Source organism: Chelonia mydas, chromosome 4, assembly GCF_015237465.2.
Source record: "Chelonia mydas isolate rCheMyd1 chromosome 4, rCheMyd1.pri.v2, whole genome shotgun sequence".
Lineage (NCBI taxonomy): Eukaryota > Metazoa > Chordata > Testudines > Cheloniidae > Chelonia > Chelonia mydas.
Window position 1 is genome coordinate 141,818,332 of NC_057852.1, and position 20,554 is coordinate 141,838,885.

The window sequence follows — 20,554 nt, forward strand, 5'->3', positions numbered from 1 at the left end:
CACACTGGGGTTGGCGAGGTGGCTCTTACCTGTAGATGATGCAGGCGCAGTCCCGGCAGGTCCCACAGTTGGCAATATCCTGCCCTGTCCGGTATGAGCGTCTCCTACAACAGAGCAGAAACCCCATGAGCAAGGAGCCCTGGGGTTGCTGTTCCCAGTGTCTCTCAGACCCCTCCCTGTAAGAACTCCCCAAGGGTCTGTGACATCACTCCATTGCCATAGGTAGGACAGTGATGTCAGTGAGGCAACGCAGCAGGAGCCAATGGGCCAGGGTGATCAGAAAACGTCCTGGAGAACTGCAACTGGCAAGAAAGAGAGAAGGGGCATGGAGAGCATCGTGAGGGAGTGGCTTACGAAGAGGGGCTAAGGAAGAAGGGCTGAGCATCCGGACCACAGACAGCAGAGTTGTGGGTGGGGTGGCAGTACCCCTCACAGCTTTTGGAGAGGAGGGCAGGGAAGCTTCCAAGATCTTGGCTATGGGAGAGGAAGGCTGGGTTCTAGGAACCCAGGACTCCTGGGTTCCACCTCTCATTCTCCCCAGGCACCCTGCCTGCCACTGCTTTCTCCTCAGCACAATAGAGACAGTGGCTCTGACCCGTCTCTGGGAGGTAATGCCATTGTGAGCAGAGGGTTAGGATGAGCTCACTGCCTGGCCACTGATACTAGATGGTTTGCATAGATTCCCCAGGCCAGAAGGGACCATTGTGATCATCTAGTCTGACCCTGCGTATAGCACAGGCCAGAGACCGGCCCCACAATAATTCCCATAGCAGATCTTTTAGAAAAACAGCTAATCTTGACTGAGAGATTGCCAGTGATGGAGAATCCATCTCGACCCTCAGTAAATTGTTCCGAAGGTTAATTACTCTCACTGGTAAAAGTTTCCACCTTATTTCCAGCCTGAATTTGTCTATGTTCAGCCATTGGATCGGGTTATACATTTCTCTGCTGGACTGACGAGCCCCTTATTAAATATTTGTTCCCCATGTGATATTTATAGAGTCCCTGCTCCCAGGATAGAGTCCCCCATCCTGTAAGTGTGGCCTACGTTCTTTGTTGCTAGATGTACACATTCTCATACAGCCATATTAGAATGCATATTTTTTATTCACATCCAGGTTGCCAAGGGATCTAGCTCGCTCTCTAGCAGTGACCTGTCCTCTTCACTATTTACCACTCCCCGCATTTTTGTATCATTTAATTTTCAGTGCAGGGCCAAGCTGGGTTGGGACCATTCCCAGCCTTTCCCTGACTCAGAACAGACTTTGTGCTTCTCACAAGGTTGCAGATCAGGGTAGTAGGAGCAGTAGAAGGCCTAATCCCCTGCCATGTGCCAGCCCTACATGATCACCCTGCTGGAACTCCTCCTCATGGCAGCTTAGCAGAGAATTCGGTGGTCCTTTGCACGCTGAGCTCTCTGGGGAGCCTGTGGCCTCTAGAAAGCCTGGGGTGAATCCCACCCCAAACACCACACACTTTGTACCTGTGCCCTGCATAGCTGACAGTGTGAGAAGTGTGGAGACAGAGCCCCTTGTTGGTATAATGTAGCATTTGTGGGATGAGGAAACAATTAGAAGGATCAAGCTGGATGGACAGATAAAGACAGCCAGCCTGGGTCAGCCCCATGACCCATCTAGCCCAGTCTCCCATGTCTGACAGGGGCCAGGACCATTTGTCTCTGCGGAAGGTGTAAGAAACCTTGCAGTAGGCAGAAGTGGGCTCATCTGCTCCAGCTGAGATCTCATCCAGCCCACGAGGTGATAAGCCCTACCTCAGGGCCGGAGCCAGTCCTTTTCAGGACTTGCTTCTGAGCATCAACTATTCACACACACAAGTATATTCCTCTGTTCTCCATGCAGATGCCCAGCCCCTCTTTAAATCTTGGTAAGATCTTGGCCCTAACACCATCCTGTGGCAGAGAGTTCCAAAAAATAATTACACTGTGTGTGAAAGTATTTCCTTTGATCCGTTTGAATTTCCCTGATTCAGTTTCATTGACTGTCCGTGTGCTGTGAACCAGGGAGAACAGGAGCTCCTGCTTCCACAACCCATCTCCAGCCCATTCAGTATTTTATAGACCAATCTCCTCTAATGCATCTCCTCTCTAAGGGAACAATACCAGGCTGGTCAGACCCTCATGAGAGAATTTCTCCAAGACTCAAATCATTCTTGTCACTCCTTCATCTCTGAGCCCCCACTAATTCCGCAGTACACCAGGTGAGGTGAGATGGCCAGTACGGCACACAGTATCTAGATTCACGTTAAATGCCAAAAGGCTAGCAGTGATCGCATGACTAACGTAGTGAACATCAGTGTAAATGGGATAGGACCTGAGGCTAAAATAGGGAAAGAACAAGTTAAGAATTGCTTAGACAAGTTAGATGTTTTCAAGTCGGCAGGGTCTGGGGAAATACATCCTAGAATATTTAAGGAACTGGCTGAAGAGATCTCTGAGCCATTAGCAATTATCTTTGAGAACTCGTGGAGGACAGGAGAGATCCCAGAGGACTGGAAAAGGGCAAATATAGTACTTGTCTATAAAAAGGGGAATAAGGGCAACCCAGAGAATTATAGACCAGTCATCTTAAATTCAATGCCCATAAAGGTAATGGAGCAAATAATCAAACAATCAGTTTGTAAGCACCTCAAAGATAATAAGGTGATAAGTAACAGTCAAAATGGATTTGTCAAGAACAAGTCATGTCAAACCAAGAAGCCTTGTGGACGAGGGGAAACAGTATATGGGATATATCTCAACTTTACTAAGGCTTTTGATAGTCTCACATGATCTTCTCATAAACAAACTAGGGATATAGATCTTAGACAAACCAAAAATAAGGTGGGTACACAAAAGGTTGGAAAACCGTTCCTGGAGAGTAGTTATCAGTGGTTCACTGTCAAGTTGGAATGGCATACTGAGTAGGGTTCCATAGGGATCTGTTCTGGGTCTGATTCTAGTCAATATCTTGATCAATGATTTGGACAATGGTATGGAGACCACGCTTATCAAGTCTGGGGATGGTGATACCAAGCTGGGAGGGGTTGGAGGATAAGATTAGAATTCAAAATGATCTGGACAAACTGGAGAAATGGTCACAAATAAATAGGATTAAATTCAATCAGGACAAATACAAAGTACTCCACTTAGGAAGGAACAATCAATTGCACAAATACAAAATAGGCAATGACTGCCTAGGAAGGTTTCAGCGCTGTAAAGTGGCAGTGTAGACAGTGCCCCAGCACTGGGAGCCACTCCCCACGGGGGTGGGTTTTTTACAGCGCTGGGAAAGCTCTCTCCTAGCGCTATGCCGCGACTACACAGCCACGTTACAACAACATACCCTTAGAAAAAACTGCTCCTTATTTCTAGCCTGAATTGGTCTAGCTTCAGAATTCAGCCACTGATCTCATTCTGCCTTTGTCTGCTAGATTAACGAGCCCTCTGCTCCCCATGCAGGTAGTAACCGATTGCGATTACATCCCCTCTTATCCTTCTCTTGGATAAACTGCATAGATTGAGCTTCTTAAGCCTCTCACTATTAAGGCAGGGTTGTCAGACTTCGAATCATTGTAGCTCTTAGAATCATAGAATCATAGAATATCAGGGCTGGAAGGGACCCCAGAAGGTCATCTAGTCCAACCCCCTGCTCGAAGCAGGACCAATTCCCAGTTAAATCATCCCAGCCAGGGCTTTGTCAAGCCTGACCTTAAAAACCTCTAAGGAAGGAGATTCTACCACCTCCCTAGGTAACGCATTCCAGTGTTTCACCACCCTCTTAGTGAAAAAGTTTTTCCTAATATCCAATCTAAACCTCCCCCATTGCAACTTGAGACCATTACTCCTCGTTCTGTCATCTGCTACCATTGAGAACAGTCTAGAGCCATCCTCTTTGGAACCCCCTTTCAGGTAGTTGAAAGCAGCTATCAAATCCCCCCTCATTCTTCTCTTCTGCAGACTAAACAATCCCAGCTCCCTCAGCCTCTCCTCATAAGTCATGTGCTCTAGACCCCTAATCATTTTTGTTGCCCTTCGCTGGACTCTTTCCAATTTATCCACATCCTTCTTGTAGTGTGGGGCCCAAAACTGGACACAGTACTCCAGATGAGGCCTCACCAGTGTCGAATAGAGGGGGACGATCACGTCCCTCGATCTGCTCGCTATGCCCCTACTTATACATCCCAAAATGCCATTGGCCTTCTTAGCAACAAGGGCACACTGCTGACTCATATCCAGCTTCTCGTCCACTGTCACCCCTAGGTCCTTTTCCGCAGAACTGCTGCCTAGCCATTCGGTCCCTAGTCTGTAGCGGTGCATTGGATTCTTCCATCCTAAGTGCAGGACCCTGCACTTATCCTTATTGAACCTCATCAGATTTCTTTTGGCCCAATCCTCCAATTTGTCTAGGTCCTTCTGTATCCTATCCCTCCCCTCCAGCGTATCTACCACTCCTCCCAGTTTAGTATCATCCGCAAATTTGCTCAGAGTGCAATCCACACCATCCTCCAGATCATTTATGAAGATATTGAACAAAACGGGCCCCAGGACCGACCCCTGGGGCACTCCACTTGACACCGGCTGCCAACTAGACATGGAGCCATTGATCACTACCCGTTGTGCCCGACAATCTAGCCAGCTTTCTACCCACCTTATAGTGCATTCATCCAGCCCATACGTCCTTAACTTGCTGACAAGAATGCTGTGGGAGACCGTGTCAAAAGCTTTGCTAAAGTCAAGAAACAATACATCCACTGCTTTCCCTTCATCCACAGAACCAGTAATCTCATCATAAAAGGCGATTAGATTAGTCAGGCATGACCTTCCCTTGGTGAATCCATGCTGACTGTTCCTGATCACTTTCCTCTCCTCTAAGTGCTTCAGGATTGATTCTTTGAGGACCTGCTCCATGATTTTTCCAGGGACTGAGGTGAGGCTGACTGGCCTGTAGTTCCCAGGATCCTCCTTCTTCCCTTTTTTAAAGATGGGCACTACATTAGCCTTTTTCCAGTCATCCGGGACTTCCCCCGTTCGCCACGAGTTTTCAAAGATAATGGCCAAGGGCTCTGCAATCACAGCCGCCAATTCCTTCAGCACTCTCGGATGCAATTCGTCCGGCCCCATGGACTTGTGCACGTCCAGCTTTTCTAAATAGTCCCTAACCACCTCTATCTCTACAGAGGGCTGGCCATCTCTTCCCCATTTTGTGATTCCCAGCACAGCAGTCTGGGAGCTGACCTTGTTAGTGAAAACAGAGGCAAAAAAAGCATTGAGTACATTAGCTTTTTCCACATCCTCTGTCACTAGGTTGCCTCCCTCATTCAGTAAGGGGCCCACACTTTCCTTGGCTTTCTTCTTGTTGCCAACATACCTGAAGAAACCCTTCTTGTTACTCTTGACATCTCTTGCTAGCTGCAGCTCCAGGTGCGATTTGGCCCTCCTGATATCTTTCCTACATGCCCGAGCAATATTTTTATACTCTTCCCTGGTCATATGTCCAACCTTCCACTCCTTGTAAGCTTCTTTTTTATGTTTAAGATCCGCTAGGATTTCACCATTAAGCCAAGCTGGTCGCCTGCCATATTTACTATTCTTTCGACTCATCGGGATGGTTTGTCCCTGTAACCTCAACAGGGATTCCTTGAAATACAGCCAGCTCTCCTGGACTCCCTTCCCCTTCATGTTAGTCCCCCAGGGGATCCTGGCCATCTGTTCCCTGAGGGAGTCAAAGTCTGCTTTCCTGAAGTCCAGGGTCCGTATCCTGCTGCTTACCTTCTCTGGCTCCCTTCCAAATTTTAACATTCTTTTTGAAATGCAGACACCAGAACTGGCCAGGCTTCAGGCACATTGGTAGAGGTGGATGTTCTGGTGTACAGATAGGAGCAGACTCACACTATGACCCCATGTCTGGCATAGAATCATAGAATATCAGGGTTGGAAGGGACCTCAGGAGGTCATCTAGTCCAACCCCCTGCTCAAAGCAGGACCAATCCCCAACTAAATCATCCCAGCCAGGGCCTTGTCAAGCCTGACCTTAAAAACTTCTAAGGAAGGCGATTCCACCACCTCCCTAGGTAACACATTCCAGTGTTTCACCACCCTCCTAGTGAAAAAGTTTTTCCTAATATCCAACCTAAACCTCCCCCACTGCAACTTGAGACCATAACTCCTCGTTCTGTCATCTGCTACCACTGAGAAGAGTCTAGATCCATCCTCTTTGGAACCCGCTTTCAGGGAGTTGAAAGCAGGTATCAAATTCCCCCTTATTCTTCTCTTCTGCAGACTAAACAATCCCAGTTCCCTCAGCCTCTCCTCATAAGTCATGTGTTCCAGTCCCCTCATCATTTTTGTTGCCCTCCACTGGACTCTTTCCAATTTTTCCACATCCTTCTTGTAGTGTGGGGCCCAAAACTGGACACACTACTCCAGACGAGGCCTCACCAGTGTCAAATAGAGGGGAACGATCACGTCCCTCGATCTGCTGGCAATGTCCCTACTTATACATCCCAAAATGCCATTGGCCTTCTTGGCAACAAGGGCACACTGTTGACTCATATCCAGCTTCTTGTCCACTGTAACCCCTAGGTCCTTTTCTGCAGAACTGCTGCCGAGCCATTCGGTCCCTAGTCTGTAGCGGTGCATTGGATTCTTCCGTCCTAAATGCAGGACTCCACACTTCTCCTGGTTGAACCTCATCAGATTTCTTTTGGCCCAATCCTCCAATTTGTCTAGGTCCCTCTGTATTCTATCCCTACCCTCCAGCGTATCTACCTCTCCTCCCAGTTTAGTGTCCTCTGCAAACTTGCTGAGGGTGCAATCCACACCATCCTCCAGATCACTAATGAAGATATTGAACAAAACCAGCCCTAGGACCGACCCTTGGGGCACTCCACTTGATACCGGCTGCCAACTAGACATGGAGCCATTGATCACTACCCGTTGAGCCCGACGATCTAGCCAGCTTTCTATCCACCTCATCGTTCATTCATCCAGCCCATACTTCAACTTGCTGGCAAGAATACTGTGGGAGACCGTGTCAAAAGATTTGCTAAAGTCAAGGAACAAGGCAAGGCATGGGTCAGGGGCACTGGTGCTGCTCCCACGTCCCCATTCTCAGGAACAGCAGAATCAGTGAAATGAACAGACATGAATACTGAGTGCTTTGTTCGGAGAGACCTGACCGCACACAGCAGGGAGGCCTGGACCCCCAACAGGGGTGCCTTGGGGAGTCAGTCTGTGCTCTCACAGTTGCTGCATCTTCCTTTTTCTGGCGAGAGCAGTCCGAATTGCCTGCTGAGTCTTGCGGTCGTCTCTGCCAATCCACATTGTACAGGAAAGGGAAAGTGGCCAGGATACACACATGCCCCGAAACTTAGGGAAGACAAGGCATACTGAGCTGTAAACCAGGAGAACATGAGTTCTAATCCCAGCTCTTCCACTGGTGCAAATATTTTTTTGCCCTTCCCAACCACTAGTAACCCAGGGCTCACACCACCACCTTAGAAGAAGGCAGCTAGCATTTACCTGTTTTACAAATAACTAGGAGGTTCCAACAGGTCTCTACAGGTAGGCCTAGGACTAGAATCCATGTGCTTAATATGATAGACCCAAGTCTCATCCACTTTGCCCTGCGGCCTTTCTGAAGCAAAGTGCCAAATTATGTGCATGTGTAACCCCACTGATGCAATGAGGCTTGGTGTCACTCTCTGGTGGTATACCACATATGGAGGATTCTGAGGGTAGGTCTACACTGCAAAAAGAAACAAGCCACACCCGTGGCAGCAAATCTCAGTGCCCGGATCAACAAACTGGTGCTGGCAGGGCTCACGCTATGGGGCTAACAATAGCAGCTCAGACATTCAGGTTTTGGCTGGAGCCCAGGCTCTGAAACCCCGTGAAAGGGGGTGAGGCCCCAGAGCCAGGCTCCAGCCCAAGCCCAAATGTTTACACTGCTATTTTCAGGGCCACAGGCCAAGCCCGCATCAGTTGACCTGGGCTCTGAGACTCACTGTTGAGGAGGGGGTTTTGCGGTGTGAACATAACCTGAGTCTATTACTACTTCCATGTTAATGGAGCTGGTTGTGCTTTTAGAGCCAAGCCTTGAGTTCAGTCCTTGCAGACAACTCAGCCTGAAGTGTTATGTTTGGCTGTGATATCTAGAACCACTACATCATACTGTGTCCCCAGTGCTAAGAACAGAAACCAGTAACCCTGATACCCAGCATCCCACCACTAGCTCCCAAACAGTTATGTGCTTGGGACAAAATGTGTCATGTCTTTCTCGATGGGCTGACCCACACACAGGATATTAGCAAGCTTTCCTCACCCCTCACTTCCCAGAGCTGTGGAAGTCTGTGTGTGGATCTGCAACTCATGGGTTCAAACTCTGTTAATGACTCTCACAGTGTGAGGACTCTGCAATTAATATTGTTATCTTATATTGCAAACCATCCTACAGAGAAGTTGTCATAAATATAAAGGGAAGGGTAAGCACCTTTCTGTATACAGGGCTATAAAATCCATCCTGGCCAGAGGCAAAACCCTTTCACCTATAAAGGGTTAAGAAGCTAAGATAACCTCGCTGGCACCTGACCAAAATGACCAATGAGGAGACAAGATACTTTCAAATCTGGAGGTGGGGGAACAAAGGGTTCGTCTGTCTGTGTGATGCTTTTGCCGGGAACAGATCAGGAATGCAGCCTTACAACTGTTAGTAAGTAATCTAGCTAGAAATGCGTTAAATTTCCTTCTATTGAATGGCAGATAAAATAAGCTGTGCTGGATGGAATGTATATTCCTGGTTTTGTCTTTTTGCATCTTAAGGTTTTGCCTAGAGGGATGCTCTATGTTTTGAATCTGATTACCCTGTAAGGTATTTACCACCCTGATTTTACAGAGGTGATTCTTTTACCTTTTCTTTAATTAAAATTCTTCTTCTAAGAACGAAAAGGAGTACTTGTGGCACCTTAGAGACTAACCAATTTATTTGAGCATAAGCTTTCATGAGCTACAGCTCACTTCATCGGATGCATACTGTGGAAAGTGTAGAAGATCTTTTTATATACACACAAAGCATGAAAAAATACCTCCTCCCACCCCACTCTCCTGCTGGTAATAGCTTATCTAAAGTGATCACTCTCCTTACAATGTGTATGATAATCAAGTTGGGCCATTTCCAGCACAAATCCAGGGTTTAACAAGAACGTTGGGGGGGGCGGGGGAGGGGGTAGGAAAAAACAAGGGGAAATAGGTTACCTTGCATAATGACTTAGCCACTCCCAGTCTCTATTCAAGCCTAAGTTAATTGTATCCAATTTGCAAATGAATTCCAATTCAACAGTTTCTCGCTGGAGTCTGGATTTGAAGTTTTTTTGTTGTAATATAGCAACTTTCATGTCTGTAATTGCGTGACCAGAGCGATTGAAGTGTTCTCTGACTGGTTTATGAATGTTATAATTCTTGACATCTGATTTGTGTCCATTTATTCTTTTACGTAGAGACTGTCCAGTTTGACCAATGTACATGGCAGAAGGGCATTGCTGGCACATGATGGCATAGATCACATTGGTGGATGTGCAGGTGAACGAGCCTCTGATAGTGTGGCTGATGTTATTAGGCCCTGTGATGGTGTCCCCTGAATAGATATGTGGGCACAGTTGGCAACGGGCTTTGTTGCAAGGATAGGTTCCTGGGTTAGTGGTTCTGTTGTGTGGTATGTGGTTGGTGGTGAGTATTTGCTTCAGGTTGGGGGGCTGTCTGTAGGCAAGGACTGGCCTGTCTCCCAAGATTTGTGAGAGTGTTGGGTCATCCTTCAGGATAGGTTGTAAATACAATTGGATACAATTAACTTAGGCTTGAATAGAGACTGGGAGTGGCTAAGTCATTATGCAAGGTAACCTATTTCCCCTTGTTTTTTCCTAACCCCCTCCTCCCCCCTCCTCAGACGTTCTTGTTAAACCCTGGATTTGTGCTGGAAATGGCCCAACTTGATTATCATACACATTGTAAGGAGAGTGATCACTTTAGATAAGCTATTACCAGCAGGAGAGTGGGGTGGGAGGAGGTATTTTTTCATGCTTTGTGTGTATATAAAAAGATCTTCTACACTTTCCACAGAATACATCCGATGAAGTGAGCTGTAGCTCATGAAAGCTTATGCTCAAATAAATTGGTTAGTCTCTAAGGTGCCACAAGTACTCCTTTTCTTTTTGCGAATACAGACTAACAAGGCTGTTACTCTGAAACCTGTCCTCTAAGAACCTGATTGATTTTCCATTGTTCTTAAGATCCAAGGGTTTGGGTCTGTGTTCACCTGTACAAATTGGTGAGGATTCTTATCAAGCCTTCCCCAGGAAAGGGGGTGTAGAGCTTGGGGGGATATTTTGGGGGAAGACGTCTCCAAATGGGCTCTTTCCCTGTTCTTTGTTTAAAACGCTTGGTGGTGGCAGCATACAGTTCAAGGACAAGGCAAAGTTTGTACATTGGGGAAGTTTTAACCTAAGCTGGTAAGAATAAGCTTAGGGGGTCTTGCATGCAGGTCCCCACATCTGTACCCTAGAGTTCAGAGTGGGTAAGGAACCTTGACAGAGGTAAATTTGGATGGTGTGTTAATATTTGTTTTACTGGTGTAGTTTTAGGGTTTGTATTTTGTTTAATGGGAACTGTCCCTCTAAGAAGGTAGGACATTTAATTGTGCAGTGGGTTTGCTAGCGACTGAGCGCACTGGTGGGAGGCATTGCCTGTGTATGCAGAGAGGAGAAGATGCTGCCTGTGTGAGCTGCAGAAAAGTCTGCACTTGAACTGATCTTTCCAGACAGCAGCCTCACTTGCCAAGGGGTAGCAATAGTATGTATGGGGCCTGGCTGCTTCAGGATAGTGCTAATGAGCTCCGGAGCCTCTCTCCTGCAGGGCAGCGGTTTGAATCCTACCTGGCTCAGGAGGGACTGACAGCAGTTCCCATCTAAGGGACGTCTGGTGGCCCCTGTCTGAGAGGAGTTTGTGAATCTCAGCTCCCATGACACACACTCATCCCTGTGCTTTACCCTGGCTGGCAGACTGGACTACCCGTGACGTGTAGGGGAAGGGGGAGGGCAGGTGTGTGTTGGCATGGGGAGGGCTGAGAGCAGGCAAGTGTGGGGCTGGTGCACTATGGACAGGTGGGGGTCAGCGGGCTGGCATTGGGTCAGTGCTGTTTGGACAGTAGTTCCCTGGAGTCGTGTTATCCTTTCCTGACCTGACACCTCATTTGATCGAGCCAAACCTATGGTGGGGAGTCCGTGCACCTTGTCTTCCCCCACAGCATTGCACCCTCCCTGGCAGCCCACCTGCACCCTGCTGCTCACCCATCCCGCTGGGCCTCCTTCTTCTCCAGGTCCTGGATGACATCCAGCAGCACCTTGATGGTTTGTTGGCTGGTCTCCAGCACCCCTTCCAGGGACTGCAGCTGTGACTGTAGGTCCCCCATTTGCCCGGGTCCCACACTCACATGTCCCCGAGATGTTAGGAAATGCTCATCCCCCTTGGACAAACCCACTTGCCCTTTGGCTGCAGCCACCAATTGCAGAAGGTCCTGAACCTGGTGCAGAGTCTCCAGCTGCTCGGCCGTCAGACAGGGCTCGCCCAGCAGCTCGTTGCTCCAGGGGGCCCCAGGAGTCCGGGTGAATTGCTGTGTCCTTGGGGGGTGCCCCTGGCTGGATGTGGAGATCAGTTGCTGAGGCTCCTCCAAGTTCACGAGGCCACACTCAGTCTGGATGGCCTTTAGCTGGCTGCAGACACTGGGCCTTGCAGCCACAGGTTGGGACTGTCCACTGCTGGGAGCCTGGTGGCTGAGGGTGGCTGGTGTCTTCTTCAGCATGGTGGCTGTAGAACTGGGCTGGTTTGGTGGTGGCAGGACTGTGCTGGGGCTGTGGTTTGAAGAGAGGCAGCGGGGGCTGCCCCAGGACGAGCTGTGGCGTTGTTGCAGGGCAGCGGCAGGGTCTCCTTGGGAGGGACACTGAGCTGGTTGGCCGAGCCCATGGCTGCCGGTCATGCAGTTATGAGCAGGCTGGCATGGCAGGTCCTGCTCAGACTGGCTCCTGCTCCAAGGCAGTGGCTCTGCAGGTGGCCCAGGCTGTCCACATGGCACAGAGGGAGGGTGCAGGGGACACGGAGCAGGGGCACCGTGGCTATCCTTAGGGCTCCCACAGTTCCTGGTGTATGCAGGGGGCTGGGAAGAGCAGAGGCTGGGGCTGGGCACTGGGGGGCAGCCCTTTTGCTGGGAGGTATAGTTGGCAGCGGTACACCTGATGGTCCCTGGATAAGGTGGGCAAGGAGCCCTGGGCGGTGGAGTCATTCCGTGGCACAAAGTGGCATGTGGAGCGGGGCCTGGCTGCCCCTCTCTGCTGGTGTGCTGGGCGAGGGGGGAGGCAGGGAGGTGGTTGTGTGCGGAAAGGCTGGTGAGGGTGCACTGGGGGAGATCCCTGCTGGCTCTGGCAGAGGCGGGTGCCCTGGCAGGACCCCTGCAGCCCGTCTGGCTCTTGCTGGGCTCCCAGGCGGTGGCCAGCACCTCCTCCTGGGCGAAGTCGCAGGTGCTCTTGCTGCGGACGCGGGAGGCTGGGAATTGCTGCTGGAGGCTGGGGGACGTCTGGATGGCCGTGCTCAGACATACCTTGCTGGGCATAGGCAGCGTCAGCGAGTGCGGCTTGGCCTGGTGCCAGCTCCGCTGGGCGTCCGAGGCATAGTTTGCCACCAGCTCCGGGGAGTCCCTGGGGGGCGTAGAGGCACATGGGGTGTTGGTGTCAGGTGTGGCTGCTGGCTCCTGGGGGGGGCTCGCCTCCTCCCCAGGGTTACCATCTACCAGGTCCTTGAAGCGTACCTGCTGGGTGCGGTTGCGTCGGCGCTTGAGGCGGGTCTCGATGTCGGGCGAGTCGCGGTTGAGCAGCACCGAGCGTACTGTCATGGCTTTCTCCTGGCTGCCCTCACTGCTCCGAGCCAGGCAGGGGCTGGTCTCCTTACTGACCATCTCGTGCCGCCCCCCCCGCCCTCAGGCCCGAGGCTCCACTCCCATGCTCCTCCGTCCTGCTGCTTGGGAAGCTGCAGTACACGTGCTGCAACCTGGCAGAGGGAGCATCTCCTCCGCCTGTCAGAGCTGCGGCAGGAGACCCGTGCTAAGGGCTGCCCATGGCTTGGGCAGGGGGGCAGCTGGTTTCATCCTCTGCTGCCTGTGGGTCTCGCTGATGGACTGGCGACTAGGAGGAAAGCTGAACAGGAGATGCAGCATTGAGGCTTCTTGGCATGCTGTCCTGGCCGTCCTGCCTCTGTCCTTTGCCCCTAAAGCTTCCAACAAAGTGCCCCAGCATAGCTGGCCCTGAGCCTGGCCTGGGGCACCAGGAGTCCATTCTCCTGGCTGCTTTTCCTTCTTAGTCACCCCCAGGGTTGGCCCCCCTGGGGGCAGGATGGCAGCAGGTCCAGGCCCAGCTCATGGCCCCTACGCTCCCTTGGACCTGCAGAGACAGAGAGAGACTGTGTGAGCATGGAGCCAGCACAGGAGCTGCAGCACGTCACCCTGTCTCCTCTCACGTTCCCTCCCAAGGGCAGCAAAGTTTCCAGCACACATGGCTGCCTCCGCACAGAGTTGCTGCCCCTTTCGAGCCCTCCCTCTCAGCTCAGGCAAGATCACAAACCCAAAGAGACAAGTTCTGATCTCCTGCGCTGCCTCTTCAGCAAAAGGGGAAAAGGAAGCCCCTTTAGCATAAACACAGTACAAGTTCACAGCTCAATTCAAGCAGAAGAAACTGTTAAAAATAGCTCTGCCACAGTGGGGCTATGTGCACCGAGCTCGGTGCAGGGCAGACAGGCTGTGCCAGGGAGCCAGCTCCACGCAGGGCAGTGACAGGCCGGGGTCCTGGGTGCGGGGAGCCAGCTTACACCAAACATGGCGAATGGGCCAGTGAGAGAATGTGCATCATCCCTGAGCCAGCGGCCTTCCTGCTGCTCCACGGAGGGCACTGCTGGCAGTTCAGCAGGAGTCCAAGGGCTGCATCTGTTCCCGTTTCGAATACAAAGAGGCAACCTGTGGGAACTACAAGTCCCTGCATGTTGCTGTTCTGAGTGGAAGGTGTCCAGCCCCTGCTCTTCCACTCAAGGGCACCCTCCCCCCCATCAATTCTGCTGATTCCCCTCAGTCTCAACCTGCTGCTCCCTCTCCCCATTCCAACCCTTGGCTCCCCCACACAAAGCAAGGCTGATGGTCCTCAATCCTGAACTTCAGTCCCCGCGCTACTCCAGGCCCGGGCGCTCCACATGCTGCCACCCATTATTCCTCCTGCTACTCCAGGCCCGGGCGCTCCGCCTGCAGCCGCCCCTCATTCCCCCTGGCTACTCCAGGCCCGGGCGCTCCACCTGCAGCCGCCCCTCATTCCCCCCGGCTACTCCAGACCCGGGCGCTCCACCTGCAGCCTCCCCTCATTCCCCCCACTACTCCAGGTGTGGGTGCCCGGGACAGTCCATAAAGCAATCTCGTCTGGAGGAGCAGGGACTTTTCCAACTCAGCTGAGTTGGGATTTTACTCAGAGACCCCCACCTGCCACCTGGAGGCTCTAGGTTTGCCATGCATTGTATCTAAATGACATGGCACAGAACCCTTCCCCTTCCCTCCCTTCAGGCACTGCAGTTGAGTTAGGCCCCTATCGCTCCTCGTGTCAGAGGCAATTGGAGTCACTGGAGGCTGCAGGGCCCTTGGTTCTATTTCTGTAAGCAATGGTAGATACAGCCACTAGCCCAGCCCAGGGCAGGAGAGTGCCCTAAGGTCCGTTTCATAATGCTGCACCCACTCGCACACATGCTTCCCAGCGTGGGCACCGACACGTCTTCCCTGCCACATCAGCTCTGCAATGAGCACACATGCACCCATTCCCCCTACCCCAACTGTGTGAGAGGCATGCACACCCGCACTCCACCGCCCCTTGATCCCAAATCACACTCAGGCATACATCTCCTGCCGCACCCTATACCAACTCCAGTCATCTCCACTCTGCTTCCATTCCTGCCTCCCGTCTGCCCCAGCTGGGTTTCCCCACTCCCTCCTGCATGCAGCACAGCACAGCACAGGCTCAGCAGCCTTGCTTGAGTTGCCCCCTGCCACCCTTCAGGCAGCTCAAGGGATGTGGAAGAGTCTAACAGTCATTTCAGAGAAGAACTCACGGAGAGGAACTGCTTTGGAGCTGCAGGGACAGTTAGAGCCACTAACACGCCGGGAGCAATGCTCCTTTGCCTTGCAATTTAAGCTGTGTTTACACTGCCACTTTCAGCGTTAAAACTTTAGTCGTTCAGGGGTGTGAAAAAACACCCCCTGAGCGAGAAAAAGTTTTAGCACTGAAAAGCACCAGTACAGATAGCGCTGTATCCCTGGGAGCTGCGCTCCCAGGGATAAAGCTACCACCGCTCTTTCGGGGTGGTTATTTTTTATCTCCAAGAGAGCTCTCCCCGGGCAATAAAGCATGACTACACTGCCCACATCACCGCAGCCGCGCTGTAACATGGGCATGTAGACATACACAAAGTGTCCCTGATGTCCAAGGTCTGTGAATATCCAGAGGTACCTGCTGAGTGGCCGAGGAGCAGAGCAACTCCAAAACCCCCTCGCGCCCCACACCCCTCCCTCAGCACCCTTCCAGTGCTGCTGCCTTGCTCCCTACAGCATGTGTGCAAAGCTGGGCCTGGTATAGAAGGGAACACCCCCTGCAGCCCGCATTCAGGCCCTGCTCCCTAGAGCACGCCCTGTCCTGCCCCCCACAGTGCCTCATTCTGGGAACTCTGCACAGCCGGCATTGCTATCCTGTTTTACAGCACGGTGCTGCGGCCACATCCCTTGCAGCTCGTTCTTGCTGTAACCAAGCTGACGACTCAGCAGAGTGGCCAAGAGTTAGCAGGTGCTGAGAACAAGCAAAGTTCCCAGCTGCTGAGTGAGCTGGATTCCCGACCCCTCCCGCAGCGAGCAGCAAGCTGCACAGCTCAGAGCTTAGCAAAACCAAACCAGAGCTGGGAGGGAGCTGCCTGATCCCTCCCGCCTTGGGGCATCCCCTTCTGGAGTGGTGGAGGGTGGTGCCCACAACCAGCCTGCCACCCAGTGCCTTATGCTGCAGCTTTCTGCTCAGCATTCTGCTCAACGCGCCACCCAGCCAGACGCCCAGTCGCAGGGCAATTTCCTTCCTGCTCCTGGAGCCGTGCCCAGACGTAGGGAGATGCTTGTAAGGCAGAACGAAATGAAGACACAATAGATGGGACACCTAGTTAGTATGGACAGCAACAGGCTGGAGAGAGTCATTACTCAAGGGACTGAGTGAGCTGCAACCTCCTTCTACAGCACCCAGCGCACTGCTATTCCCGAGAGCTGCAGGGTGGGAGCCGCAGCAGGGTGGGAGCGGCAGCAGGAGCCAGCCAGAGTCCAGTACAGCAGGCAGGAGGGGTTCAGGCAGTGCTGCCTAGTACAGTGAGAACCACCCCCACCCCGCTCTGGGGAAGGAAAGGGGAACATTGCACACACTGGCTGCCCTGAGAGCACTCACTCAGGGTTTATACACAGACCCCACCTCCCAAAGGCAACCCCGAGCTTCCCTGTGCATTTCTGAGCACAGCACAGCTCGCAGGAAGCACTGGGCGTGTGCCCTCAGTGGGACAAGGCTGCGGGACTCGGGCCATGCTGTCCTGGGGATGCCAAATAGGATGGGGGAGTAGCTGCAGGGGGAAGGGTCACTATGATTCTTGCCATAATAAACTGATGGCTCCATCCAGTGCATGGAGCCCTTGCCAGGGAGGCCCCGTTCACTCTGGGAGGCCATTTTCTAAGTCTCTGCCTTAGCTTAAGCCATGGCAGGTGCCTGCTGTGGACAGGTCAAACCAGACCTTGGGCTCTGCCAACTCCCACAAAGGCACCCAGCAGGCCTGTGGACACTAAGCCAGGTCTTCTGAGTCCCAGTCCAGTGCGATCCACTGGCACTTGCTAACTTGAGTGCTTGACTTGGGTTGGGGCAAGGGGCTGTAGGTAGTACATTGGGAGGGGAGTGCCAACTCAGCAATCTGTCACTCTGGTAATGGCTTTGTTCTCTCCCTGTAAGAGACTGGGGACCCCAGTATTTATTGTACGCATTGTGGTAACTCCTAGGAACCCCAGTCAGGGATCAGAGACCTATTGTGCTGTGCACTGTACAAAGTACAGTCCATGCCCCAGAGAACTCAGGCTGAGCATCAGACAGGATCTGACAGGAGCATGGACGAGAGATGGGGGTAGCACTGATTGCAGTGACACCCCCCCCCACCCAACTCATGTCACATCAGTATTGGGACACAAGTGACAGGAGATGGAGGAAGTCATTGCAACCAGTAGTAGGCACTTATCGATATCACAAATGCCCCACAGAATTGGTCAGTGATGCACAATGTGGGAATTGAGGGCAGGGCTAGCAGCGGGATCAAGGAGCACTGGCAGAGTTAGGTGTTGGGAAGTTTTCACAGGACCTGCCCTTGTCTGTACTATGGTATAGCTGATGCTTCTCCTTTGAGTTCTGTCTGCACAGAGTACACAGGGAGCCCTCTGTATTGTAGTCATCACCCCTCAAGAGCAGTGACCATTGAAGCTGTGCATACTGCCCTGATGAGGTACGTCTACACAGCATTCTGGAGCGAGTGGGAGTGAGCCCCACAGCCCGGGTCAATAGACATGGGCTAGTGGGGCTCGCACGAGCAATAGCTGTGTACACAGAGCACTGAAGTTGCAGCTCGGGCTGGAGCTCATGCTCTGAAGCCCAACCCCCTCCCTAGGCTTCAGAGCACTGGTGAAAGCTAGGTGCTTATAGGTCTGTCAGCCCGACGTTGATCCAGGACACAATACTGGAATAGCAGATATAGGACTCAGATGATAAAGGAAGGAAGGTAATATAATTAATGACAATAAGCACAGGTATATGGAAGACAGATCCTGACTGACTTGGGATCTTGTTTTGATGAGATTACAAGTTTGGTTGTTTAAGGTAATAGTGCTGATGTACTACACTTAGACTTGGTACTTTGATTAAGAAACTAGAATGATACAAAATCAACATGGCACAAATTAAATTGATTAAAACCTGGTTAACTGATAGGTCTCAAAATGTAATTGTCAATAGAGAATCATCATCGAGCAGGTATGTTTCTAGTGCAGTTCCACAAGGATCAGTTCTTGGCCCTGTGCTATTTAATATTTTTATCAATAACCTGGAAGAAAAACTCATCTCTGATGAAGTCTGCAGATGACACAAAGATTGGCGGGGAGGGGTGAAGCAAGCAGTGAAGAGGACAGGTCACTATAGAGAGTAATCTAAGATGGGCACAACTAAACAGTGTGTGTTAATATGGCCAAATGCAGAAACAAAGGATGCAGGCCATACTGACACGATGGGGGATTCTATGCTGGGAAGCCGCGACTCTGAAAATAACTTGGGGACATCAGGTGGATAATCAACTGAACATGAGGTCCCAGTGTGACACTGTGGCCAAAAGGGCTAGTGTGAGCCTTGGATGCGTGAACAGGGGAATCTCAAGTAGGAATAGGGATATTATATTCCCCCTGTATTTGGCACTGGTGCAAACGTGATAATGTGTACAGTTCTGGTGTAGCAGAAGTCGACGTATCTTATATTGACTTACTTATAATCACTTACTTCACGTCCTCGCAGCACGGGATCGACGGCGGCCGCTCCCCCGTCAACTCCGCTTCCGCCTCTCGCCCTGGTGAAATTCCGGAGTCGACGGCAGAGCGATCGGGGATCGATCGCTACCCGCCGATCCGGTGGGTAGTGTAGACATGGCCTTAGCCATATACCCCCTTCTCTTCTCTTCTCCTCTCCTCTCCCCTTCCCCCCACCTCCCAAAATGATGTCTTAGAAGAGTTTAGCTTCAGAATCAAGGCCTGGGACCTGAAAGCCCCTGAATCAACCTCTGCCATCAAGGATAGAGTCTGTTGATCAGTCCTGTAGCCCTCAGGATCCCTGCAGCTGCCATCCAACTTGGGTTATATCCAGTGTCTGATTCCTCAAGATCAATGGCTAACTTGTCTGGTGCATGGACAGCTCCTCCATGGACACCAATAACATGGCCTGTAACATGCCACCTTATTCCTGTGGAGCTGATCTGCTGGTTCTGGTCAATCCAAAAGAAAAACCAGACGACATTGTTTCCACATCTGCAACCTCCCTTGTTAGGGACTCTGGGGATCATCCTCCTAAGAGACAGACCCCAGCTCCACAAATAGCATCTAGGGATGTCTGTATCCTCCCAAATTACTGTGAGTAAGGTGTCTGATGACAAAGAAATGGCTAACTTCCTGCTTTTCCTCATCACCACCTGAGGAAGCAGTGTGGACCTCCTCCTTTTCCTTGGCGCCCCCAGTCTCCAAGAATTTTCAAGGCCTTCTGGGGACCTCGGAGTACAAGAACTGCCCCAGTGATTATCTGACATGTTTGAGCCTCAGCACAGACCCTGAATGGAGGTCATTATCCATGAAGAACTTAAAGAACCACCGAAGGACTCCCCAGCCCAACACTGGGCCCTGTACCTCTGAAAAGGCAGACAAATTCCAGCTGTCCATCAAACAGACTTTGGGGGTTTTCTTCAGGCATCCACTTCCTAATTCCCTTGCAGTGTCTGCAGCTCAGGAGAAGGGAGAACTAGAGCAAACCTGTAAATCTACTCCTCGAGACGTACGAAGCCAGACTAGATTTACTGGGGAGGAAACTGTACCCTTCTGTAGTTCTGCAGATGAGAATAGCTAACTGTCAGGCTCTGCTAGCGGCATACAACTTCTCCCTGGACACAAATCTTCCCCTGAATTCTGAAAAGAAGGCAGAGGAGATGGTGATGGAGGGTCAATGGTCCGATGAAGCACAGGTGCTTATGACACAGAAATCAAGCCCACAACAGAAGTAGTCAATGAGGAAGCTTCATCACATCCTGGCTCTGAGAAGACTCTGTGCTGGAAGGACACATGCTTGCACATCATCACCAGGCCAGCTCACAGCAAGGACCTTGGACTCTGCACAGTAGAAGATCTTTACCAGTACAAGAGTCTCCCTTTTGGCCTTTCTGGGTCATTAAGTGTCTAACCATCGCAGCAGCTCATATAAGCAGCTAAGGGATCCACATGTATTTTTATTTAGGTGACTCTCTGAGGAGTTCTGCAGACAGACAGCTAGCTCCCTCTCCACTCCCTGGGACTAGAAGAGTCTCCGTTCACATCAGTGGAGCCAACAGCCCTCATAGGAGACACCACCAATTCAATCGTAAGTTCAGCACATCTGCCACAGGACTAATGCAAACAATTCTGGCAGCGTTTTAGTACAGCTCAATGTAAGCATCTACATCTAGGAACAAAGGATGCAGACCAAGGTTCAGGGGTGACTTGATCACAGTCTGTAAGTACCTACATGGGGAACAAGTATTTCTTCAATCTTCCATAGAAAGGTATAAGATGATCCAATGGCTGGAAGTTGAAGCTAGACAAATTCAGACTGCAAATAAAGTGTAAATTTTTAACAGGAAGGGTAATTA

General features: G+C 51.2%; 2 protein-coding genes across 3 annotated transcripts in view; one reads left to right on the top strand and one right to left on the bottom strand.

Moving 5' to 3' along the window:
* The window catches only part of LOC102937744 (dedicator of cytokinesis protein 2), a 326,706-nt gene that overhangs the window by 206,969 nt on the left and 99,183 nt on the right, over nt 1-20,554 (top strand).
* Nucleotides 1-20,554, bottom strand: part of LOC114020925 (INSYN2B protein) — a 33,933-nt gene that overhangs the window by 7,142 nt on the left and 6,237 nt on the right. The window contains exons 2-3 of one of the 2 annotated variants that reach the window (XM_037898543.2): nt 11,338-13,476; nt 30-104 (exon numbers count right to left, since the gene is read on the bottom strand). In XM_037898543.2, the coding sequence (XP_037754471.1) occupies nt 30-104; nt 11,338-12,995 (1,733 nt within the window). In that variant the 5' untranslated portion in view covers nt 12,996-13,476. The remainder of the gene's footprint in view (nt 1-29; nt 105-11,337; nt 13,477-20,554) is intronic. The other variant, XM_037898544.2, reaches the window with a different exon arrangement.